The 27096-nt window shown below is 35.0% G+C and overlaps 2 protein-coding genes across 3 annotated transcripts in view; one reads left to right on the top strand and one right to left on the bottom strand.

Annotated features, from left to right (window-relative positions):
* TENT5D (terminal nucleotidyltransferase 5D) overlaps positions 1-482 on the bottom strand; it is a 70468-nt gene extending 69986 nt beyond the window's left edge. For both annotated transcript variants that reach the window (XR_002124664.1, XM_019648184.1), the window contains exon 1: positions 282-482. The gene's annotated coding sequence lies outside the window, so the exon portion shown is untranslated. The remainder of the gene's footprint in view (positions 1-281) is intronic.
* Positions 483-629: 147 nt separating this feature from the next.
* Positions 630-26249, top strand: LOC109385650 (charged multivesicular body protein 1b-2). The gene is made up of 8 exons (XM_019648143.1): positions 630-782; positions 16033-16130; positions 18008-18154; positions 18540-18608; positions 18684-18791; positions 22205-22248; positions 24739-24811; positions 25215-26249. Exons 1-8 carry the CDS (start codon positions 767-769, stop codon positions 25257-25259), a joined length of 600 nt encoding a protein of 199 aa, XP_019503688.1. The 5' UTR covers positions 630-766; the 3' UTR covers positions 25260-26249.
* The last annotated feature ends 847 nt before the right edge of the window (positions 26250-27096 follow it).

Below are 27096 nucleotides of genomic sequence, written 5' to 3'. Positions count from 1 at the left end.
TTTCAAATTTCACACCACCTATTGTAAAAAATAATAATGTACTTATTGAGAATATATTTTTCACAGCAACTTTACCTCTTAAACCTAGGAATACTTTTTTTGTCCTCCCTTTCTAACCTAAAAATTTAAGAATCATTATCATTTTTAAAACTTCAACTCGAACGCGTAATTCAAAGCTACCAGCCCCGCTTATCCCTTAGGTCTTTATTTTACACGATTATATATGTATATATGTATATATGTATATATATATTTTAAAAAGTACTTTAAAAGCCCTATACCTTTTTTCCTTCATCCGTAAGATATACGCTCTGAGAACAAAAGTGAGGGGCCAAAGATAGTATGAAATATGAGGAAAGAGATAGCGCGGAAGGTTAAGAAGAGTTCAGAGTAACACAAAAGAAAGAACTGGAAGGTTAGCTGAGTGACGAAAACCGTTATTCGCTGGATTAAACTAGGGTGCAGCAGAGGAACACGAGAGGGTGGGGCGTGACCTCTTGCCCTCGAGCACCCCAACGCCCCCCAGCGTCCGCAGCCCACCCTAACTGCCTCTGCGGGCGGCAGCCATTTTGACGAGCCCCAGCCCCGCCCCACTGACGCAGACGGCTCCGCCTCCCGGCCGGCCTAGCGCAAAAACAGGAAGTGGGATCGCAAACGAAGGAACCTGTCCGGCCGCAGGTGGGGACTACGAAGGCACTCAGCGAGTCCTCCGGTCAAACCGTGCTGCTGACCCTGGCTGTCGCCTCCCGAGAAAAGTCGTGGAATCATGTCGAATATGGAGAGTATCCTTTCCTGTCTGAAAAGCTGCTGCTAGGGCTTAGGGAAGCGGGGGAAGGGTCTGGGGCCCTGGGAGGAGTCCGATGCTGACCTTTTAGGTCTAGTTATGGAGGGGTGAGGGCACTGACGCCGATTGACTAGCGTCGACAGCTTGTTTTGTTTATTGTTGTTGTTTTCTGGTAGCCGCCGCCATCCTAGAATCAGTGGACTTGGGACTGCTTTGGTCAGAGGAGTGGCGGGATTGATTTGAGAAGATTCTTCAACGCGAACTCTACCCCCCTCGTTGAGGACTACTATCACCGTCCTTTCAGCGAATTTATCCCCTGAGAAATCAGGGTGGATGGTGCAGAAACAGAGGCTGCAGGAGTTTGCCAGAGGTTTGGGGCGGAGGTTTGGGTTTTGAACGCAATAACGAGGGCAAATAGCTTTTGTGGAATTTCCTTTTTCTGTATGGAGGTGACTGGTAATGAGGTAAAGTGCTTAATTAATACCAGCCCTCCCGATTAAGTGGAGTGTTTGCGTGTTATTTTAATTTGCACATGGGGGAACTCATGTAGTTCCCTAAAGCAATAAAAATTCATCCGTTGCACCTGGGTTCCCACTTAAAAATGAGGTCCAGGTTAGGAACCAAACTGTGTGAAGCCCTGAATTGAGGGATTAAATTGCTTTTCACAACTGAAATACCATCATGGATTTTCGATATCAGTGTAATTCTTCCTTTTTCCAGAAGTGGGCATTATAGGAAATAGAATAGCTTGGTATCTTGCCACTGAATGAAACTTGGTAAAATGGCAAAATGTGGGTAATAGTATTTGTTTGATAGCTTGTGTTAAAGCTCTTTTGCCTTCATTCGCTTGTAAGTCTGCAATATACAAAGACTTTTGGTGAGAGGATTCAATTATATAAGCCATACTGGGGATACTGATAACATATATTGTGCTGAACTGACATATATTGTGCTGAACTGTCCAAGATAAACCAATAATAAAATGTAAACCCTTGTGGAGGTGCAGAAATAAGTCATTTTATGAACACAGTAGATGACTAAAAGACCCAGTTATCCTGCAGTTTCAAGGATATAATTTATGGAAGTGTGGTTGTGTTAGATAATTTTTTAAAAAATAGTGTTATAAAGGAAAAACCACTGGACTTTGAGTCAGAAGATCACTTTATAATCCCAGTTCTGCCTGTTAAACATGTGAAATAATGTCAGGTAGGCTTAGGTAGAGAAAAACTAACGAGTCATAAGCCTCTGCCATGCAGGGTTTACTCATCTACAAACATACCGACTGACTTGCCAACCTTATAAAGCTGTTATGAAGATAAAATGAAATAGAAGGGCATACTAAATAGTGAAGTTTTGAACACGCTGCTAAGTATTAAGAAATACAATACAAATTGCTATCTCTTAATCCAGAACTTTTGGAAGGATATGAGGTAATAGCTTTAAAATTGCTTGTGTTTTCTACTCTGATAATGCAAGTTAATTTTTCTCTACCTCAGCCTACCTGATGTAATTTCCAATAACGATAATTCGTTACTAATTTTCTTTCACTGAAAAGTATGTATGCCTAACTATAATTAAAATTAATGATACTGTTATCAATAGTTTAATACCTAACAAAAATGAACTATTAACTACACTTCAGTCTATTAAAGGAAGTGAGGAGGCTCAACTTGACTCATATCATCTGGCAGTGGTTACTTCTCTCGGTTCCATTTTGTAGAATCCCGACCTTTTACTTAGAATATATAGGAGGAAAATGACATACGGACCTGTCTTCCATAAATAAATAACTTGAACTGAAACTTCAGCCACATTTATTTGTCACCTGTACATAATGCAAAAATCTCATTGTTACAGTATATAAGAAGATTAAATGTGCTAACAGTTGAATTAGCATGGTAATTGTGACCTCTGTCTTTGGACAATTAAACACTGAATTTATCATGATTTATCATGGTGGATTAGTTCAAATCTTACTTTACAGAATTGGATGGAATGGCCAAATTTATTTGTTTTACCATGTTCATATAGGTGTTTTATAAGTATAGAACGAATAGCAATATATGTGCAGTATTAACACAGTGTTTTTCAGGAGTAGTGTTTGATTAACTATAGGAATGACACAATAGAAGAGGAATAATTAAGGTATACTTCTCTACTCCCTACTCTTTTTTTTTTTTTGCTTGTCTGTGTTTCTACCCCTCTTCTGGTATTTTGTTGTTTTTGTTAGACTTAGCTCAAGCATGCTTCATTTTCCGTGAAGCTTTCCATGTCACCTTTCTAATCTCCTAACCCATCATCTCCAACACACCTAAAAGTCTGAGAGCACCAGGTCGTACCCTGTGCTCCTTTTCCCATCTGTTTTCCCCTCCATTTTAGCCTCTTTTTTCACTATTGTAATCATATGTTTACTTTTTAATCTTTTACATTAGATTGTGAGTTCCTTGAGGATGGGGTCCTTATTCAATCTTTGAATCCTAATTTCCTTGTACAGCACTTAGCCATTGGTGGACACAAAATGGGTAAATGACCTTCTATTAAGAACTATTAAGAGGGCCGGCCGAGTGGCGCGATGGAGCTGGCTTGGGACGCCAGAGGGCCCCAGTTCGGATCCCACATGTGAGGGCCGGTGACACTGCCCTCCACAAAAAAAAAAAAAAAACTATTAAGAGATGTTGAGTCTCTACTTTGGGCTGAGCAATGCATCCAGGCTGTTGATACAGAGGGTTATTATAATACCCATAACCAACTCTGAGCAACTTTTGATCTGAGCCAGGACACACATGGGTGGGGATAAATAGCAATATAAGGTAGCACATACTAACTTAGGTGAATACTAGAACAGCAGTTCTTGAGCCTATGTGTGGATTTACTAAATTCCTTGAAATTATATGCAAAATTTTGTATGTTACTATGTGCCTTTTTCCTGGGGAAAATATCTATAGCTGACATCTGTTTGTCCAAGGGATTCTAACCTGAAAAAGGCTGGGAAGTAATGAAATAGGTAATAGATACAGTATATGTTCTGAGAGTGAGTACATAAACGGATGTGAACTGGACTGGTAGCATTGTCTCCTTTTGTAGTCTCCCAGGCAGATGAGACTGTGTTTTAAGCAAAGCTTGCTAGTTACCTTAACAATGTCTGTTCACCTTTATAAATGGCTTTATATCCTGAAACAGAACTAATTACATATCAGAGTCTCTGAGGCTTTGCTAGTGTTGACAAATATATTGTGATTTTTTTTTTTTACTAAGATACCAACAGTATTTCAGGTTTGCTTTTTAAATAGTTACCTGACAGTAGTCTTACAAATTATGACCTGGGTAGCTAGTAGAATGTTGTGTCTTACAATAAGTGTTGCAGCTAAGGATTACATCATGCCATTTAAGGACCAGTCCACTATGAAAGTTAAAATGCAAAGAGGGAAATAAGAGTTGAGCTGGATTTGAGTTCCTTTTTATTCTTTAATTGAGAAGCAATTACTTCTCAATTATCCATCTCTAGGCTTCAGTTTTCACATCTGTAAATTGAGGAAAGTTAAGTGACCTCTAAGGTTTCTTTCAATTCTGATGATCTCCCTTTTTCTGTGATCCCCAGCTGTACCTCCCAGAAACACACAGGTAAGATCAAGATGCTGGTAGCTGAAAAAGGGGGGAAAGTTGGATGCATAATAGCCCTTCCTCTCACCAAATGTATCCAAATGTATGCATCAGCATTGTGTGGTATTGGTACCACTGCTTTATTCTGGGGCAGGCAAGTGCTAGTGGGAAATGTTTATTCCCTTCCTCTCACCTCCTTTTTTTCATTCTCTGCTTCCCTGTGCCCAAAGGATTGCATAATCCTACTTTGGGTACTAGGAATCAAGTTGCTTTCTGCCATACTGTGTTTGGATAACTTACTTTCACTTGGTGTTTCTTCACTCCAGAGAAGCAGGCAGGACCTGAGATTTCTACTATGAATTTCTGCTAGTAAACTGACAAACTTTTTTTTTTCTTAAGGAAGCAGATTGAAATATTAAAGAAAGGCTTCCTTCTGTATGCATAGTGAATATATTGAACCCCGATGATTCTTATTTAAAATTTAAAGCAGTACTCTATTAAGACATAACTGATTTCTACCCTTTGCCTGCCAACAGTGTCATTGAAAATAAATTGAAATCACATAGAATGTGTTAGAGAGACAGTGGGGCTTTTTATTCCATGACTAACCACATTTCCCAATTAAGATAGGTGACATCAAAGTCAAAATGTAGTAATGGCAATTTATTGAACACCATTATGTGCCAAATTTTGTGTTTATTATCTCAAACTCTCAAAACAACTCTGGAAGACAGGTGGTAGTCTCATTTTATAGAAGAGGAAATTAAAGCTAAGAAAGCCACAAAGCTTGTAAGCATACAGTAAAGGATCTGGCCTGGGCTCCAAAGCCTGCTGTGTTCACTTTTGCACAGTGACTCCACAACTTACAGTGCAATTCAGTTATGTCTGATGGAGTCCAAGGGTTATGTAGAGCTACTTTTTCTTTTTTTTCACATTCCACTTGAGCTTTTGCTTTAAAACTGTGGGGAAAACCATGAATCTCCATGGTCATGTTGGGGAAAGCCTAGCTTAGATTCTCTTGAAGACAAGTCTGGTTCATAGGTATTTCCTATTAAAAGGTACACTTACCTGATGTAATAATTACAATTTTAATTTTATAGAATTGGAAGGTGGGATATTAATACTTTCTGAAATTTTGAAATAATTGAAATGTTCAGATGATTCATTGATTTCCTTATTTATCAATCCCAAGGGCCAACCAAATGAGTTAGTTTTTTGCCTTTGAGTGGATTTTGGCAGGGGAAGGAAAACCTATTGCCATTAATAAAGACCACCTGTCTTTGAGACCAGTTTCTCATAGTCAGTGTTATTGTTTATGTTAGCCAAAAAGCAAGCATGGTGGTGGGTGCTAAACCTCACAGGGATTCAGAGGAGGGTTATAGGGAGGGGAGGGAGAAGAGTACACTAGGCACAGGAACTGTATGTGAAGACACAGAGTCGGATAACGGGTAGAGCCTGACATCACGATGCACAGGGTGCTGGAGCCTGAGATTACCCAACACCTATTTTAGGGCCTTATGCTTTATTCTGTGCATGTTAATATTATCGTTCAGTCTTTCTAAATGTTCATCCATCAATAATAAAGTATTTCAGCCATTGCCTTTTCAGTGGGCAAAGAAAAACAAATGCTGTCTTAATAGCAATCACTTTGCCAAGTTGAATTTATGATTAGTCAGTAAAGGAGATTTTTCTGACAGTGTTATTTTTCCAAATAGCAAAATACTCCAGGGATTTGTAGCCAACTAAAATATTGCACGGTATATCAAGTCTAGTTCATAGCTCACGTTAGTAGTGGAATTGATGCCATTATTTTCCACATCAGCAATCAATTCCCACACTTAAATACAGAGGATATTCACTTACTGTAGTATACACAAAGGGTGATTATTTGAATAGCAGACACGTAAATTTAAGAATCTCATACCCTGCTTGTGGCAAGTACCCAAGTTAGAAACAAGGTTTTAGACTTAGGGATGTTTTGATTTCTGGCCTAGGGCAAAAGGTTCCTCAGAAAAACACTGGTGTTACAAGTTGTCTGAGCTACATGGACACATGAATTTATTTGACAGTGGTGATGATCTAAGATGTGTAGTCCTCTGTGGATTCATGTACTTATGCTTATTTCTACTTAAACTGTTGGTAATCTTGTCTCTTATATTTTAATGTAAGTTTGAGGTTAGAGAATTCATTTCCTTATTTCTGAATGTATAGAACTAATTGGAATAGGAAATGGTCAAAATTCACATATCCGTAAGGTACAGCCAGCCTTGTGATAGTTAATATTTCTTAAATTGGAGGGAGAGAGGGAATGGGAGGGGGAGAGGGAGGGAGGGAGGAAGAGAGAGAGAGGGAGAAAGCACATGCATTACCTGCTTTTATGGGACTGAATTGTTACTCTGAATTTAAGGATAAGTATAATAATAGGGCTGTAGTTTTTAGAACTGCTCGTAATTGTGATTTAATCAATATTCTCATGCTTTGTTTCACTAATCATTTTTGGATTGTATGAATAACTTTTCATAGGCAAAATATCCCTCCTGGCACCTTGAGTAAATTACATTTTCATTTATTTGAGTTACTTTAAAATTTAAAGTATTCAAAAGTATAAAGTTTTAGACTATTTAGTAAGCCCCATATCTTCTTAAAGAGAAAATATTCCTGACAGGAACATATATATAATTTGATTGTGCAAGAAATTAACTGTTTACATAGAGCACCTTTCCAAAAAAGAAACATTAAAAAATTGCCTTACTCCTCATTCTTTGGTACTTTTATACATGTAAGGTGTGAACATTTTAAACAACAACCATTTAAGACAATGAATAATTGAGAACATTGCCATACACAGGGAAGCAGATTTTTATTTGAGTGGCCATTTGTTTTTATATTCAAATCAGAATTTATACTTCTTTATTTTTAGAAAGGCAGTAAGGCACATATGCCATATATTGCATTATATCTTGGTGGCTTTGGGTATCACCTCATAATCACATACATTAATTTTTACACTGAAACATGTGAACATTAAGTAGAATAAATTAAAAGCCTAGCCATAATTTGTTATTTGAGATCTAAATATTTCACACAGCATTTTCAGCACTTCCAAATAATAAACTTGGTTAGCCGTCCAGTTGGTACAAAGTCATAATGAATAATCCCTCTGATATCAAAAAAATTTAGCAACATCGTTTTGACTCTTGATTTGGACTGGCAGAAGTTTTTGGTCATGGAGAATTGGCTAACTTCCATTGTGCATTTTGATGCTTTGTTTTACAGTCGTATTGGTACACCCATGTTTCATCACCAGTGATAACATGGCCCAAAACATCATCTGGCCTCTCCAAAAGGTCTTGGCAAGTTTAAACTCTCCTTTGCTTTTGTTCATCAGTGAGCTCCTTAGGGACCATTTTTGCACACACCTTTCTCATGCCAAGATTTCCAGTTAAGATTTTCCTGTTTCTCTATTGATGTTTAGTGGGTCTGCTGTGCTTCTCACAGCCAACAATTTGAGGTAAAATTTGACAAATTTTTGCAATGTTTTAATCAGTTCTGCTCATTTCTGGTTGTCCTGACCTCTCTTCATTAGTGATGTGTTCTCTCCCCTCAGAAAAACATTTAATCCATTTGTATATGGCCATTTGCATTATCCTTGTAAACTTGGACTAACATGTCCCTGATTTCACTTCCACTTTTGCCAAGTTTAACGAGACATTTAATGTTTGTTCATTGCTCTAATTCAAGCTCAGACATTCTTGCGATGGCACTCAAAATCATGCAACAACAATAATGAACGCCAATCAGCAAGACACTGCAACACATCGACACTGATATACCAAGGTTATGAAACCGTACCGAACTGTTTGTACAGTGCTGCCAATGTAAGTGCATGAAGTTCATGAACTTAATTGTCAGACCTTGTATATCTGTACTTGTATATGTATATCAAAAGAGTTAAATAGAAATCCATGATTTCTTTTTTTTTAATTAAAATTTTGGGTGACAATGGTTAATAAAGTTACATAGGTTTCAAGTGTACAATTCTGTAATACGTCATCTATATATCACATTGTGCATTCACCACCCAGAGTCAGTTATCCTTCCATCACCATATATTTGATCCCGTTTACTCTCATCTACCACCCCCCTCTCCCATTACACTCTGGCAGCCACTGAACTATTGTCTGTCTATGTCTATGAGTTTTTGTTTCTTTGTCATGTTCCTTTGTTGCTTTCAGTTGTATATGATTTTTTTAAGAGTTTTATTGGGGAATTGGGGGGATGGGAACAGTGCTGGGGAATTGGGGGAAGGGAAACAGACAAGTTGCTGTCGTTTTGTTCTTCAGTCTAGTTGTGGAGGACGTTGCTTCACTGGCCCAAGTTGGCACCATCATTGTGCTCTTCCCGGGCGAGGCAGATCAGTCACCGGCTTCTGGACGGCCGCTCACTGCGGCTGCTGGCCGCTCACGCTGGCTGCTGGCTACACACGGTAGCCCATGGCAACCCACTGCCACAGGGGCTTCAGCCTACACCGTCGCAGGCGACTCACGGCAGCCCAGCTCCAGGTTGAGCTGTTGTTCAGCATCTAAGCTGTGGAGGGCAGTGTCATTGGCCCTCATATGGGGGATCCGAACCGGGTCCTCTGGCGTCCCAAGTCAGTTCTTAACCATCGTGCCATTTGGCCGGCCCTGTATATGATTTCTTATGTTGCTTGTGATAGCAGCAGAAACATTACAGTATTTCAGTTTTCCTGTGGAAGAGGATACTAAGTTCTTTCTAAACCTAGATGTGCATGAAAATCACCTGGTGAGCTTTTAAAAACTACAAATTTCTGAATCTCATCCCAGATCTACCAAATGGAAAATTCCAGAGACTGGGTCCAAAACTATTTTTAAAGGGCTTTATTGGTAATTGTTATACTGCTGGTCTTTGATGAGGTTTCAAAATCTACTCAAAATGTGAAAAATAGAAATGGACAATGTAGAAAGCATTTTTCCATAGCTAATTGTATTCAATTTTAAAAGCTGTCCTTTATTCTTGTTACTGACTTTAAAAGGAATTCTAACTATTCACCATTAAGGATGATGATACATCTTTTTTTTTTCAGATTAAAGAAGTTTCTTTATTTCTGTTTATAGTTCGCTGGGAGTTTGGTCACAAACCATTCATCTGAATGTTGGTTTGATGAATCCATTGACTGTTGGATTTATTTAATGTTTTTTTTTTAAATATTGAGATTGTCATCCATGTTTTCCTCTTTAATCTCCTAATGTGGTTAAAATATATGGATAGTTTTTCTGTTTGTTTATGTTTAACCATCCTTGGCATTTCTAGGATAAACACATCATAAATATGAAGTATCTTTAATACATTGCTCAGTTGCTAATATTTTGTCTAGTATTTTTGCATCTATGTTCATAAGTGAGTTTGGTATGTAATTGTCCATTCACATATAGTATTCTTCTCTGATTTTGGTATCAACGTTGAAGTGTTCCTTCTTTTTTCTATTCTTTGGAAGAGTTTGTATAAGATAGGAATTGCTTTTTTCTTAAATGAGTGATGTAATGCACCAGTAAAACCATGTAGGCCTGTGTCTGTTGTTAATTTATATGTTAAAACATTTTAACATACTGACTCAGGAATTTTTTTAAATTTATTTTTTAGTTCTTTAATATCGTTCTAGGATTTTAGATCCATTTTGTCTAAGACTTTCAGTTTATTGGCATTATATTCATATTTTACTATTCACATATCTTTATTGTATCTGCAGTTATTTCTCCTTTTTCATTCCTGCACTGTTTGTTTATAACTTCTTTTTTTTTCTTTCTTGATCAGTTTCTACAAAGGGATGCTAATGTAAATCTTCAGAAAACTCAGCTTTTGGTCTTCTGATTTTTTTCTGTTAAATCTTTGTTTCTACTTGTTCCTGAGTTTTTTTCCCTTATGCTTCTTTTGAGTTTATTCTATACTTTCCCTGACTTTGTGAGATGAATGCTTATTATGTTAATTTTTAGCCTGCCTTCCTTTCTAATGTGAATTTTTAAGGCTAGAAAATGCCATCTGAATATGGCTTTAGTTCTACATCCCACAAACTACATTCCACTCATTTAATTGTCACTCAATTCTGTTTTTTAATTGTTCGTTTTAATTATTTAATTTCTACATATGGATGTAGATATAATGTTTTTTAAATTCCCAAATGTATATTTTAATAAACTTTTTATCTTGAACAGTTTTAGATTCTTACAGAAAAATTCGAAGATAACTCCCATATTAATTCATCTTTAGTTGTGGTTAGACAGCAGGTTTATCTGATATCTACTATTAATATTTCAGATTTGCTTTATGGCCTAATGCATGATAAGTTTTCATATGTCCCATATGCCTGAAAACTACGTGTATTCTCAAATTATTGGATACAGGATTGACTATACTTTTCTATAGTTTATTAAGTTGAGCTTTTTTTAAAATTAAAGTTTATTGGGGTGACAGTAAAGTTATATAGATTTCAGGTGTACAACTCTGTAATATATCATAAATTAAGCTGCTTCTTTTTTTTTAATTTTTATTTGGGAACAGTGTGTTTTTCCAGGACTCATCACCTCCAAATCAAGTGGTTGTTTCAATCTGGTTGTGGAGGGCACAACTCAGTGGCCCATATGGCGATCGAACTGGCAAACTTGGTGTTATAAGCACTGTGCTCTAACCCACTTAGTGAACCGGCCACCCCTTTAGTTTCTTAATTGGGTCTTCTGTAACTTCTATTCTTAACTGAATTTTGTCAGTTACCAAGAGAAGTTTGTTAGAATCTCCCAGGCTTATTATTTTCTCAGTTTTATATATGTATACACAAAGATATTTTGAGGCTATGTAGGAAGTACATGGCAATTTAGAATTATTTAATCAGCTTGTTAATTTATTTTTTATCATTTTATAGTGATGACTTAAGAAATGTCCAAACCTGTAGAGAATTTTGATGAGTTTATTTGAGCCAAACTGACAATTGCTGGGAAGCAAAATCTCAACAGATTAAGAAAATGCTCTGGAGAATAGCAGTTTCGCAGCTTATTTTATATGTTAGAATCACAGTAGGAGACGTAAGATGGGTTACATGAAATCCATTTTTGGTTGGTTGATGGGGTGGGAGAAAACAAAGCGGGGGAAATCTCTGGGATTGGATAAAAAGTAAAATGGGGAAACACATACTTATTTTACATTGATGGTATACAGGATTAATTAACATTTACAGCACTTAGAGATGGTATTCCTGAAACAAGATGACAATGAGGGGTTCTGTGGGCTATGCCCTGAGGGGTCTGGGAAAAAGGGATTACTGTGACATTCCAAGGGTATGTTAGATGCAAAAAAGACAATAGACAGGCTCACTTAAGGTAAAGATTGACCTTTGCTAAGGAAACTACAGGCCATGGATATGAGTGCCTGCCATGACCTGCTTTTAGTTAGGAATTTTTATGTTCAGACCATCCTATGTGGTTAATTTCGGTCTCTTAATAAGTTTACAGGGCCTGCCATGCAGGCCTCCCCTGAGCTAGTCAGGTTTAGTATGTGGCCCCTTTTTTGTCCACAATAATAACCCCTACTTTTTAAAAATTCCTAATTCTACTTGACATAATCTGTTTTGATTGATACTGATAAAGCTACACCTGCTTTTTTTGGTTAGTATTTGTCTAACTTTTTCTGTCTTTTTACTCTAACCTTTCTGTCTTGATGTTTTAAAGTCCCATTTAAAGTGCATAGCTGTAATTTGTTTAATTTTTTTTAATCCAACATGACATTTTGGGGGTATTTCTATGCTTTTATGATTTCTGTTTATCCTGTTTTTTGCTACCTTCTTGTGGAATAATTAAGTGTTTCACCCCGTTTTTCCCTCTACTATTTTGGAAGTTAATTCTATTTCCTTAGCAGTGCCCTTCACATTTTAACATGCATAGTTAATCTAATGTCTAAATAATCAGAAACTTTGTCCCAAATAATACAGTGATTTTTAAACATTTAACTTTAATCACCACATCCTCTGTCTTACGTTTTCATTGTCTAGTTATGTTTGTTCTATCTATTTTTATCTCCCAAATTAGACATTCAGATTATTTTATAGTCAGTGTTTCTTTGGATTTACCCATGTTTACCAGTCTCTATACTCACTAAGCTTTTCATTATGTCAGACCTAATTCTTGTGAAATACAGTTGGTCATCATTATTCGTGGGTTTTGTATTTGCAGATTTATTTGTCCAGTTGCTAAAATCTGTTTGTAACCTGAAAATCAGTCCTTGCTGTGCATTCAAGGTCATTTGTGGACATGCTCTGGCAGTGAAAAATTTGAGTGGCAGGAGGTGCAGGTTCACATCTGAGGTTGAACAATGCCTTCTTACTTTAGCTCTCATGATATAAGCAGTGTCTCTTGCTTTCTGTTTAGTGCCACATTTTTGTACTTTCTGTTGGTGATTTCACTGATGCCCAAGTATTGTGTTGAAGTACTGTGTTGTGTTCCTAAGTGCAAGGCTGTGATGTGCCTTATGGAGAATATATGTGTGTTAGATAAGCTGCTTTCAGGCATGAGTTATACTGCTTTTGGCATGACTTCAATGTTAATGAATCAGCAATATATATTAAATAAAGTGTGTTAACGCAAATATACATGAAGCAAGATTATATATTGATAGTGTCTGGAGGCTCACAGGAATCTAACCAAGCATTTCCCTTAGGAACAATGAATTTGTACTTGCTGATTCACAGTTTGCAGTGACTTCATGAAACATAACTACTAGGAATAATATGAAACCACTGTACATCCTTTAGAAGTTACTTTAGCATTTTGTTTGAAAATTCTGCTAAGTTTGGTTTTCGTAAGTAATCTGAATTTTCACTATGGCTCTTTAAAAGTTGTTTTAGTCTGGTGTTCCAAGGTTTACTATGATGTATCTAAGTGTGGATTTATTTATTTATTTATTATTTTAGTGTGGATGTATTTTTATTCATCCTGCTTGGGATTTTTTTTGAGAGCTTCCTGAATCTAAATATTTTATTCCTCTCATCAGTTGTGGATCATCTCTTTGAATATAACCTTTCACACATTCTCTTTATTATGTCTTCATGGGATACCTAATATTAGACCTTTTGTTGTATTTTCTTTCTTTCGTGTCTTCTCTTTCATATTAACCTTAATTTTTTCACTCTATTCTCAATTCAGATCTATATTCAGTTTGCTGATTTTCTCTTCAGCTTTACCTAATTTTTTTATCTCCTTTTTTCCCCCCAACTATGAACCAAGGCCCATAATGACAGTTAAACTTGTCATCTCCTTTGCCAGTTTGTAAGACTATTCTCTCTCCCACCCTTATGCTAATGTTGTAGCCTTCAGGGGTTCCTTCTAGCTTTGTTCAGAAAGTTCAGCTTCAGCACCTCATCTTGAGTGGGGGCTTTGGCTTCAAGGGCTTCAGTGCTTACCTATTGCTGATATTTGCTTCTTCCTCTTTGGTCTATTCCCCAAAGATTTATCTTCCTTTTTTGCAAGCTGAACTCTGTATTTAAAAAGACATTTGTTGTAGTTTATCCAGTATTTCCATGTGTTTTTTCTAAATCTCTAGGCTTCCATATTTATGGAAATGGTTCATGTCTTTTTAGAATGAACAGAAAAAAGCTTTCTGGTCTTAAGTGGACTTCTGTAATGGATCTCCTATTATTTTTTGGCCAGTATTTTATACCATGATCAATATTAACTTAATATTAAATAATTCAGCTGTCAGTCCTCAGTACTTGCATTTTATAGTAAATTACTGGTTTAAGGGAAGCTAAAATTATTCTTTAAAAACAACAAAGAATATTATAGGAATTCATCCAAAATAATTGGCTATTTAATTGAGCGTTTAACTGTAGTGACTTTTTCTACAGAGTGTGTGATTCTATTTGGGAGATGATTTGGGAAATGAAAAATTCTTTTTTCTTTCTTTATTTCCATCTATATGAGTGATTCAGATTCTCAGCCCGATTTGCTATTGCACCCCTACCCAGGTGACATTTGACAATGTCTTAAGACATTTTTATTGTTCCAATTAGTGCGGGGGATGCTAGTGTCATCTAATGGATAATAGTCAGGGATGCTGATAAACTTCCTAGAATTCACAGGACAGAACTACAGCAAAGTATTTTCTGGCCGAAAATATCAATAGTGCTTAGGTTGAGAAACCCTATTTATAATCGTAAAAAGCTATAACTTTCTCAGTCATCTAGCTGAAAATGAGAAATCTTACTCATAAATGTAAAGTATATTTTACATTAAAATTACCCAGAAATTCATGCACATATAATTATTTTCTTAACAATTCTAGGTATATCTATCATTGATGAAAAATACTCAGGGTAGCAAAGTCATCCCTCTTATTATCCACAAACAAGGTTTTAAAGTAGAACCATGGAGCCATTGAGAAATGAACAAGGCAGCTTAATTTATGATTTAGTTTTTGTAAATAAAACTGTCAAATAATGCTTGTTTTTTTTTATAGTGATAAAATCCATCCAAAAGTCAGCTCTTTAAACTATATGCTGTGGGTGTATATTTCAAAAACAAAAAACACTTCTTTTCCATAGATGCTGTGAAGAAATACAGAATCAGTGTTAAAAAGAAAGTAGGTTTTACCATTTTCTAAAAGGCAGGAAACACATAGACTGCTTAGTCATTTAATCATGACACAAACCAGTTGATTTTTAAATAATCCACATTGCTTTGTCATATTCATGTGCAGATACTTCATATTTGTTTTTGTTTGTATTGTGAAAATGAAAGATTTATGGTATTACTAATTGGAGTCCTATTGAATACAGTACTTTTCTTCCCATTATTACTATTTGTTAATTTAAAATGTTTAATCTTAAAATAGTTCTAGACTTAAAGAAAATTGCAAAAATACCACAGAGTTATTTTATACCCTTTACCAAGCTTCACCTAATGTTAACATCTTACAGAACTATAGTATAATTATCAAGAAAAAGAAATCAACATCACTATAATGTTATTAATTAAAGTACAGACCTTACTTGGATTTCACCAGTTTTCCCACTAATGTTCCTTTTCTGTTCCAGGATCCAGTGCAGGATATCCTACATTGCATTTAGTTTGCTTATCTCCTTAGTCTTTGCCACTCTGTGCCAGTTCTTCTGTCTTTCTTTGTTTTTCATGAACTTGAAACTTGAAGAGTACACTGGTCAGTTATAGCAGAGGATATGTCTTAGTTCAGGAATGTCTGATGTTTTCTTTTGAGTAGATTGAGGTTATGTTTTTTGGCAACAACACTGTAGAAGTGATTCTGTACCCTTCTCAGTTCATCATTTTGGAAGGTAAATGATGTTGAACTGTCTTAACTACTGGTGATGTTATCCTAGGTAAAGCTGTGTCTGCCACGTTTCTCTACGATAAAGTTGCCATTTTCCCTTCATAATTAATAAATATATTTCTTGCTGTTAATGAAGTTTTTCATAGAAAATAAATGCAGAAAGGATAAAAATTTTTCTGTTTTCTCAAATTCTTTGTGAATAGTTGGCTTAAATAGTATAATTTTATCTGATAGTTTTTATAAATTTAACTTCTTGTTTGTGGATAGGTTGGGAAATGAATAGCCTTAACATATATCTACAGAACACCTATTTAACTTGAAGTTTGCAGCAAAAGAACTTAATAGGAATGCCAAGAAATGCGATAAAGAAGAAAAGGCTGAAAAGGCCAAGATTAAAAAGGTAAGCGTTTTTAATATTTTTACCATTTTTTAGACCCACGAGATGAGCACAGTTAATTATTGAAGAATGGTTAATTGTTTCAGTTTATTTTATATTGAAGAAAGATTACTGGCTGTAGCATTCTAAATAAAATATATATTTAAATTTTACTATCTGACATAGTTAATAATGGCTCTTTTTTGTTTATTACTATTTATGTGTTCAAGTATGGCTCACATACAGAATATAACTGTTCTGTTACCTACATCTAAAGACTAGCCTTTGGTTTGTAGTTAAAACCACTCTTACTGAGAAGTATATAGCCTATATGTAAGAATAATATTTAACATTTTGGCTCATTTTCGTTTCTGTAGTCTCTAAAATTTTATATCTAAACAGTATATAACATTAATGCATATTGTGGTTTGTGTACTGTATATTTTCTATGAAGATTCACAGGACTCAGGATATAGTTGTACTCGTGGCTATGATGTATTATACTGAAAGGATACAAAGCAAAATCAACAATAAAAGCCATAAAAACAGAAGGAATCCTGCCATTTTCAACAACATGATAGTCCTTGAGGGCATTATGCTAAGTGAAATAATTCAGACAGAGAAAGGCAAATACCATATGATCTCACTTATGTGAAATCTTTAAAAAAATCAGATAAAGAGAACAGATTGATGGTTGTTGAGGGCTGGGGGGTGGTGTGGGTGAAATGGGTGAAGGTGGTTGGTCAAAAGTTACAAACTTCTGGTTATAAAATAAGTCCTGGGGATGTAATGTACAGTATAATGACTGTAGTTAGTAGTACTGTATTGTATATTTGGAATTTTCTAAGAGAGTAGATCTTAAAATTTTTCATCACAAAAAAATTGTAACTATGTATGGCTATGCATGTTAACTAGGGGGAAAAAAACTTGGGAATTGTGTGAGGTTGCATGTCCTAGTGTACACGTATTTATCACATTGCTGTTTGTATTATTGAAGAATTGAAAACAGACTACTCAGCAGTCAGGGATCTTAATCCATGTTCTCAAATTTCAGTCACTTCTGTACCTTCTCTATTTTGCTTTTTTGGAGGATCATCTGAACTATTTGATATTTTCCTTTAAATTGACTTTTAACTTTAGCCCTGCCCGAAGCTGTTATAGTAGGAGAAGCATGGATTTATGTTAGTTAGATCTATTTCAAATATACATTTAAATAAATGCATAATTAAAATGAAGATACATATGTCTGTATAACATCTAATATCATTTCATGTACTATCAGTAGTGTTTGTACCACACACGAGAAGGCCCTGGTTAATGGCACATTCATACTACACAGCCTTTAGAAATGATGGTGTAGTTATATATTTGACTTAAAAAGATGTTTTTAATAGTAGGTGAGAAAACAGTATGCTTTATACATTTACTCTTAAAATAAATTTATATTGGAATGAATAGGTTTATGTACTTGGAATACTATACACTAGAATATTAACAGTGGTAATGGCTCAGTGATGTGATTATGGGAAATGTTTTAAGCTTTATATTCCAATTTCTTAAAATACTAATAAGCATATATTTTCTAATCATAATTTAAAAATTAAAGAACATGCAATGTGATGTATAGATGATATATTACAGAATTGTACACCTGAAACCTATATAACTTTACTAACCATTGTCACCCCAATAAACTTTAATTAAAAAAATTAAAGAACTATAAACTCTCCTTTTAGTTCCTTAAAAACTAATTGTAATAGCTCTTAAATATTATTAAAATTAGGTTAATTTAGGATTATTTTCTCTTTTTAAAATATCTGTACTTTTGCTTCCTTTCTTTGCCAATATTTACTTTAGCTCTTTGTCTTCACTACTACCTGCTTTTGCTCTGCTTATAACAGGCCATTCAGAAAGGCAATACAGAAGTTGCAAGAATACATGCTGAAAATGCAATCCGCCAGAAGAACCAAGCAATTAATTTTTTGAGAATGAGTGCTAGAGTTGATGCTGTGGCAGCCAGAGTTCAAACTGCAGTAACAATGGGCAAGGTAAGTCTTAAAACCTATAAGCAGTAGGAACTCTTGATTTAAGTTTAATGACAGTATTAGGAATTGTCAGAAATCTAAATCCATTGCAAGGTGCTACAGGGTGCTGGTAAAGGCCTTTGGGGCAAGAGAGACATAGTCAAAGTGCCTGGTGAGGAAAATGATTTTGGCAGTGACTTTTAAACTGAGGTCTGTTACTTGTCTTCCAGTGAAGAGTGAAAGATAAAAGATGGTCAGTGCCTAGACCAGAAATACGTACTGTATTTTTACTGTTAAGGAAAGGGTAGACAAATTTCATAAGTTGGTCTGTAAGTAATGTATTTAAGAGACTACATACATTTTGAGATTACTTATAGGACGCTGTCTTTTTTTTTTAAAACCCCAATAGGTAACCAAGTCCATGGCAGGTGTAGTTAAGTCTATGGATGCTACATTGAGGAGTATGAACCTTGAAAAGGTAAAAAAAAAATTTGATGTTCAGATAGCATCTTTTCAGTGTAAATTTTTCTTATGGCCATATTTCCTTTTACAGATTTCTGCCCTGATGGACAAATTTGAACACCAGTTTGAAACACTGGATGTTCAAACACAACAAATGGAAGACACAATGAGTAGCACTACAACCCTAACAACACCACAAGTAAGAATAGTTTATCTACTTAGAATAACTTTTTAAAATTACCCAACTTCAAAATAGAATGGCTTTGTGAGCCTAAATCATATCTAGAATGCAAAGTAAACATGGTGTATCTCCAGAATGCAAGTAGGAAGTTATGCTGTGCCCCTGGATTCCTGAGGACATGTTGCAAGGTTACATTCCCTATCTTATTTTGAAGTTCTAAGACTTATACTAGGTCACTTGTCTTAGAGCATTTGGAACTTGATTTTTCCTTTCTGTCAGTGGTTCTTACTGATGAGGCATTACACTAGAGGCTCACTGAGGCCAGTGGGTATTAGGTATTATCCTTAGCCTCAGCTAATTCGTCTCATTGCAAATATTTTTCTGCTTCCTCCCTACTTTTTAGGTATGTTATTTATGCACAAGTCACAGGTGAACACATAGTAAATCACAAGATTGATTATTTTTCAGAAAACTAGGATGTTTACTAAACTTACAACGTAGAGATCTGCTACAGAGAAAATTAATTAAAATGTGAAACTAGTTTGTATCTGACACAAGCCAGAAACAGTTTTGTGAAATTTGAATATTCAGATAGAAAATTTCTTTCATTATTACTCTCTTTCATCCTAGTACCTATTACATGGTTAACAAAAGAATGAAGAACTTGTTACCACTACTTTGGATGCTAATATGGAAAAATACATAATTTACAAAATAGGTTAGGAAGAAATCAGCAACCATCCATCAATATTTTACTGCAGATAACTCTTTTCCCTAAAAGATAAATAGTAAGAGAACAAGCTATACTCAGATTTTAGAGTTAAGTAGAAAGAAGTCATGCGTATGTCTTATAGTGAGCATATATTTAGCTGTTACTTTTCTACCTTCTCTAGAGCCTTGATCCCCAAAATCTCATTCAAGAATTAAGAACATCTGTATCATCTGGGAGCTCATTAGGAATTCAGAAATTCAGACCCTTCCACAGGCATACTGAATTAGAGTTATTTTAATAAGATTCCCAGATGATTTTTAATGCACTGAGTTTGAGAAGCACTGCCCTAGTGTTTCTGATTCTTATTCATGCACCTTAAATGATCCCCAGGTGATTTTATGATCAGAAAGTTTAGGAAACACAGGTGAATTGGAAAAATGACTTGAAGTCAGGACATTTGGATTTCTAATCCCCACTTTACCAGTAATTAACTTTGGGACCTTAAGATATTTATTTATTACCCTGTGTACCTCAGTGTCCTTAGCTATAAAATGTAGGGGTTGGATCTGATGATATCTGAATGCCTTTTAGCTCTGAAAAATCTTGAGATTCATTCACCCAACATTTACTGAATGACCTCTCCTGTTTCAGGTATTGGGCTAGGTGCTGGGGACATTCAAATATATACAAAACATTCTCCATAAAAACTCAACCAAAACTTACAACAGAAACAGAGAGAGGGCTGATTGAACACACTCAGTGGCCTAAATTGTCATACTCTGCTAATGAGAACTTAGAATTTAAATTGGCATATCCACTTTGAAAAAGCAATTTGGTAATATCTACAGTCTGTTCTTAACATAGCAGCCAGGGTGATCCTGTTAAACAGGTCAGATCATGTCACTCCTGCTGAAAGCCCTCCAGTGGCTCCACAACTCCCTCAAAATAAAAGCTAAATTCTTTACAATGGCCTGGAATGCCCTATGGGGTCTGCCTCTTCCTGCTTCTCTAACCTAATCTCCTACTGCTGTTCAGTCCTCTACTCAGGCACTTGGTTTCCTTGTTATTTCTCAAACATACCAAGTTTATTTCTGCCTCACAGCCGTTCCTCTTGCTGTTTCCTTTGCCTGAATGTCCTTCGTCCATCTAGCAGACATCCTCGTTGCCCACTCCCCATCTCCTTCAGCTCTTTGTTCAGATGTCATTTTCTCTCAGTGAGGTCTTTCCTAACCATCCAACTTAAAAGTACATCATCAGCACACCCACCATTCCTTATGCTTCTACATACCTGCTTTATTTTTCGCCATAGTACTTATCATCATCTAATATACCATATAGTTTTTTTAAAGTTTTAATTGCCCCACTCTTTCATGTGCACACGCTAGAATGTAAGCTTAACAAAGGCAGGAAGTTTTTTATCCCTTTTGTTCATTGATGCATTCTTAGCACTTAAAACGATATCTGGCATGAAGTGTCCTCAATTAATATTTGAATAAATCAGAGGGTATAAAAATACATGTAACTTATAATCTAGTATTTCTACTTCCAAATTTATACACAAAAAACCTCTGTATGTATACAAACATATTTATTCATGAGCCTGTTCATTGCACCGTTGTCTGTAATCAGGAGAATTTAAGGAAAAAGTCGGAATGTCTAGAAATGAATGGATAAATAAAATTGAATGTATTTAAATACTATAGTATTGTATAGGACTGAATGAATGAACTAGATCTCTAGATCTCAATATAATTAAATCTTACAATGTTGAATGGGAAAAGTAAGTTGCAGAATAGTATACCTATTGTAGTACTATTTAAGTAAATTTAAAAAACACAAATAATGCTATTTTAGATATAAAAAGTAAATCTTTTTTACCAAATGTAAATGTACATAAGCCTTCAGTCTATTTTCTGAACTTTTCCTGCATTTTGGAAATATATATATTTTTTATTTAGCTGAGCCATCTTGGCAGCTCAGTGGCAGCTCAGCTCGGGCGGGGACTTGAACCACTGTTTCTCAGAGCTCACACTCAGAGTGAGCTCTTAACCACCTGAGCCACTCAGCCGGCCCTGGAAATATAAGTGAATGAGAACAAGAGAAACTAAGGCCCAACAACAAGGGTAGTGAGTTGCTAAAATCATACACCTAGTTAATGGTAGAGCTGGGACTATGTCTTAGAACTCCCACTTGTATGTCCAAAATGTTTTTAACCACTAAGTTAAAAACAAAGTTTTTTTGATTAACCAGACTCTGTTTCCTGAGAACTCCTGTACTGTAGTAAATTTCTCAATATACTTATATTTTATTCATCTTTAGAGATTTTCAAAGAGTAATCTTTATCAATTTTGTATCAACTAACAAAGAACAGTTATGATTAATCTAAAATTCAAATCTATTTAAATACAAGCAAAGTGGATTAGAAAAGAGCTTTATAAATTGGTTTATTCTGAGAGGTACATTACCCAGATTCAAATTAAAAGTGAATATCGCTGCTAATATTTGTCACATAACCTCATAGTTTAAGGCTTTACCATTTACCATTATTCAGAAATAAACCTTTTTTGAAATAATTCAGCTCCCTCTAGTGGTAAACAATATATATTTTTAAAGTTCTCTTAAAAATTGTAGGCCAGTTCCCCCTTTTTAAAGCAAAATCAGAAACAGAAACCACCCAAAAAGCAATTGTCATTAAAATTCAAATTCTCATTCTTTCTAGAACCAAGTGGATATGCTGCTTCAGGAAATGGCAGATGAAGCTGGGTAAGAAGTTATTGAAATGTTTTGGATAATCTTGATTTGATATCAGGAGGCCCTAAAATTATGTAATGTAGATAAAAATATTTGTCTTTAGCACCAGTAGTTAGAGTTAGGTTTTTGAACCTAGAATTTAGTGTCGGAAGGAGCCTTGAAATAATCATCCTGCTCTTTGCCATGCTTGCAAAAATGTGACTTTGTTCAGATCATTCTAGTATTTTCTTAAAAATCTCTGGAGATACGTTCATTTAATGTGTGAAAAGACATGGAAGAAGGTGATTGAAAGAGGCAGGAGAGTTAAAAGTTTTTCTCAGTACCTTCTATGTTCAGCATATATCAAATGTTTGGATTCTATTTTTTATAAAAAGGATCTTTCAAAAGAATGCTGCTATGATCAGGCCATTAAGTCTTAAGCCCAGTTTGATTCGTGTAAACTGAGCAATATGTGGCAAAATGTCCTAGGGGTTTAAAGGATGGTAGCATTGGATCATTGCAGCTTGTCATATATTTTTTTAAAAAACTAAATAATTGACACACTTTGTGGTACTGCTATTAGAAATAGGGTATCTATTAATGGGCTGTTTATTTCAGGCCATTCGTGTTTGTGGGGAATGACTTGACCATGATAATATCTGTGCTACAGAAGTCATATTATATCAGTGTTGTCTAGTATATTATTTAGTTCAAGAGACCATTGTAGGGACAGATTAAAAATATATTTTTTCAAAAATAAAGATTAAAATTGGGTGATAATAAAGTTTTATACTTATCCTCAAAGGTAGAGTAGTAGATTGAAATAGGGTTCATGTATTCTATTCTTTTCTCCTGGAAAGAGAAGATTTGAAGACACCTGGAATATAGAGTTAATGAATATTACTCTAGTATCTTGAATGAACAGTTAAGTTTGTCAGCTGTTTAGATCACTAATGTGTCATTAGTGAATTACAACCTAGGTTAATAAATCAAGTTTGCGTAATTTAACGCTTAGGGCTGACGGTTAGGTTGTACACTGTTTTGCTTTGGCAGTGTCCTGACATAGCCCATATACCAACAGGGAAGAGAGCAACAAAGGTGATTTTTGTTAAGTATTATGAAAGAGTCAAAGGCATTGTGTGTCAGAAGACTTCATTTTAGTAAAATGAAGCTAAGGACTTGTTTCTGTTCCTACCAAAGACTAAATAAGAACATTGGGCTTGAAAATACAGCAAAGGGGGTCTTATAAAATGAATATCGCCACATTATAGCTTTGCTGACCCTCAGTGGGGATCAAGTTTAGCAGACAACTTTTTAGTAAGATTTAGAGCAGGATTTCTTAACCTCGACACTACTGACATTTTGGGCTAGATATTCCTGGAGGCTGTCCTTTGCATTGTAGGATGTTTAGCAGCATTCCTGGCCTCCACCCACAAGATAGCAGTAGCACCCCTACCCAGGTTGTGACAATCAGAAACACATCCAGACATTGCCAAATGTTCCTGGGGTTGTGGAGGGGTTGGGGCCCAAAATCTGGAGAGATTAATTATGTCAATAAAGGGTGGTGACTGGAGCAGTAGAAATAGGTAAAATCACTGATGTTAAAATACTGATGCCCATTCTTAAAAATGTTTAAGTATCTGAATTCTGTTTGAGTTTGTGATTTTCTCAAAAGAATTTTAGTATAGTGTATCTTTACTTTTTAAATAACAATCTGTCTGTAAACTCTTCTAATGGCTGTTAAAGTTAACGCTCTTCCCTGTAGTGTTTTCAAACTGAAGTCAGTATACAGTGGTTGAGAGACAGGAAGAAAGTCTAGTTTATATCCTGTAGGAGAAATTATAATGGAAATTAAAATTACAGGCTTTGGAGGGCAGACAAACCTAAGTTCAAATCTTATCTGTCACGAGCGTGATCTTGGGCAAGTGTACTTAACTTTTCTAAACCTCAGTTGTATGGGTGGTTGCAAGTAATGATTCCTACTAAGGGCAGCTCAAGAGCTAGACACACTGAACTTGAAGTTAGCTCAAATGTTAGATGTGGATCCTGAGGCTACATTTATCTAGCCTGTTTTATCTTTGCATATTAATTTTCCTTTACAGTGTGAGCCATATAGTAATTTCCAGTAAATTGAATACATAGGATTTCTTTTATTTTGGTGTTTTGTTCAGATGACTAGATCATTTTGCTGTCTTTTATTCGTTTTTCTGTCATAAGATTATCACCTACATGGATCACCAGAGGGCTCAACAAAAAATGCTTAAAAAGTAGACAATTCATTTATCCTACAGTAGACATTCAGAAGATGTTTAAGTTCTGTTTACATTTATAAAATTTAACCAGTTTTATTCATATTTAAATTGAGGTAAAATGCTATTTTTTTATATTTATATTTATATTTGCAATGATATAAATATTTGGAATATTTATATTTGCAATAAGCCTATTTTATTGCTTATAATTACATACGGAGGAAAATGCCTATGTTAACATTCATTTATGCTAATTATTTTTAAATTGTAGCCTTGATCTCAATATGGAACTACCACAGGGTCAGACAGGATCTGTCGGTACAAGTGTTGCTTCCACAGAACAGGTAGAAGTTGGATTTTATCTTGATTGGTATGAACTTGATGTATGAATTACATATATATTATATATGTATATATATATATACGTTTATTCTTTTATAAAGAGTATTTTTCTATAATATGACATAAATTAGTAAAATGCAATTAGCCTTTAATACCTCAATGATGGATATTTTCTATTTGCATGCATATTTCATTTAGAGATTGAATTAGCTCCCTTCATAGCCTCTGCTCTATTAAGTTCTCCATTTATTTTGAAATGTTTTTTTAAAAATGTAAATTCTTAATGTTGGTTTTTGTGTGTATTTTTGAGACAAGATTTTTAATTTTATTTAAAATGTGAGCTACTTAAAATATCAGTGATTTATATTTGTCATAGCCTTATGACTTAAAATTTGCTTTTTCCAGGATGAACTATCACAGAGACTTGCTCGTCTACGTGATCAAGTGTAATTTAAAGAACAAGTGCTTTTGTTTACATCACCTGCTTCTGAAATATTTTGTGTGTATATATAGATAAGCTGTACTCCAGTTACACTAAGAACACCATATATTATAGAATGCTTAAACACTATTTATATATAATGCTTTCTTTTGCCATGCTGAAGTTTCCAATACTTTAAGAAATTCCAGAGAGTTTCCACCTTGACAGATTTTACAGTTTTGTATATTATGTTGAAAAGTGTGAGTGACATTTTTATTTGTTGATGTCTTAGCTTGTATATTAAACATCGTCCTCAAAAATTACATAAAAAATCTAGCACCAAAGTACTACAGAAATAAAGTACTTTATACAGAATAACATATAGGATAAAGGTTTGGTTTCTTTTAAATTAAATGTAGTTTTAAACCCCTGTCTGCATTCACATGTGATGGATAAAAATAAAAGCAGGAAAAACATGTTTACTTAAAATGATGACATAGCCAAAAACACCTCATTTAGTGTCATACAATGGACAGTGCTATTTTTTGTGTTTTGTGCTTTGTGTTTGTTTTTGTTGTTCAAGCAGAAATGCAGTTGACTTTTAATCTGCTTTTAAATTTTAAATTATTGAAATTTTTACCCAATAATCTAATGACTATTTGAATTCCTTAAATTTAAAACAATTTTTCATTGATAATTTCCCAATATAACTAGAAAAAAATCTACAACATTAAATCAGAGAAGTTAAGGTTTGCTCATTTTTAAATTTTTTTCTTTGCTAAATATCGCTGTTGTTAAGACTCAAGAGAAATTTAACCTTTCATACTTTCAAACAAAATTTTAACACATTTTTAATGATTCTGTTTCTACTCTACCCTTGTTACACTGTATTTTAAAAGATTAATTTACGTGGACTTAATATCATTTAGATTTTCCATAGGAATGTTGTTTGCTTTTTGAGAATCTTGGCCTACATTTTTTTTTAAGCTGAGCCATACTTCCACCTGTTGGCAGCTCAGCGGCTGCTCAGCTCGGGCTGGGAATTGAACCGCTGTTGCTCAGAGCTCAAACTTGAGCGAGCTCTTAACCAACTGAACCGCTTGACCTACATTTTTAAAAAAACTAACAACAGCAACAAAAACAAAAATTGAATCAATTCAGTTTACAACTACTGTAAGCAGTGGTTAAATGTATTTGTACTTTTATCTTAAACAAAACCTCTTTAATAACTGGAAGAAATGAAATAAATGTTAGAATAAAATATTTTGCCTAGCCATGCGAACAATTTCTAGTCCAATGGAAGTTGGATGCATAACTTAGTGGGTGGGGGTACTGAGAAGCCCTAAGGTCATAAAGAAGAATAAACTCTGGAAGCCAGGCTGCTTGGGGAAAGCATTTGATGGCTAGCTGTACTGCTTTCCATTTCCCCAGAAATATCTCTATTTTACCACTAACATAAACAAGTTAACATATGCCTGCAATTTTCTGATACGCGTTTGGACAATTAAGTTCACAAACTTGTTGCAATGATGTTGTTAACTTTTTTTGATATCAGAAGGATTATTCATTATGAATTTGTACCAACTAGACAGTTAACCAAGTTGTCTATTTGGAAGTGCTGAAAAGGCTGTGTGAAAAAGTTAGATGACCTGAACTTTTCGCCAACAAATCATGACTTGCATCACGACAATGCACCAGCTCACATGACACTGTCTGTGAGGGAGTTTTTAGCCAGTAAACAAATAACTGTATTGGAACACCCTCCCTACTCACCTGATCTGGCCCCCAGTGACTTCTTTCTTTACCTGAAGGTAAAGGAAATATTGAAAGACATTTTGATGGCATTCAGGACATCAAGGGTAATAT

Source organism: Hipposideros armiger, unplaced genomic scaffold (assembly GCF_001890085.2).
Source record: "Hipposideros armiger isolate ML-2016 unplaced genomic scaffold, ASM189008v1 scaffold_121, whole genome shotgun sequence".
In the NCBI taxonomy this organism is placed as follows: Eukaryota; Metazoa; Chordata; class Mammalia; order Chiroptera; family Hipposideridae; genus Hipposideros; species Hipposideros armiger.
The sequence above is the reverse complement of the archived record's forward strand: the minus strand, read 5'-3'. Positions and strand labels throughout refer to the sequence as shown.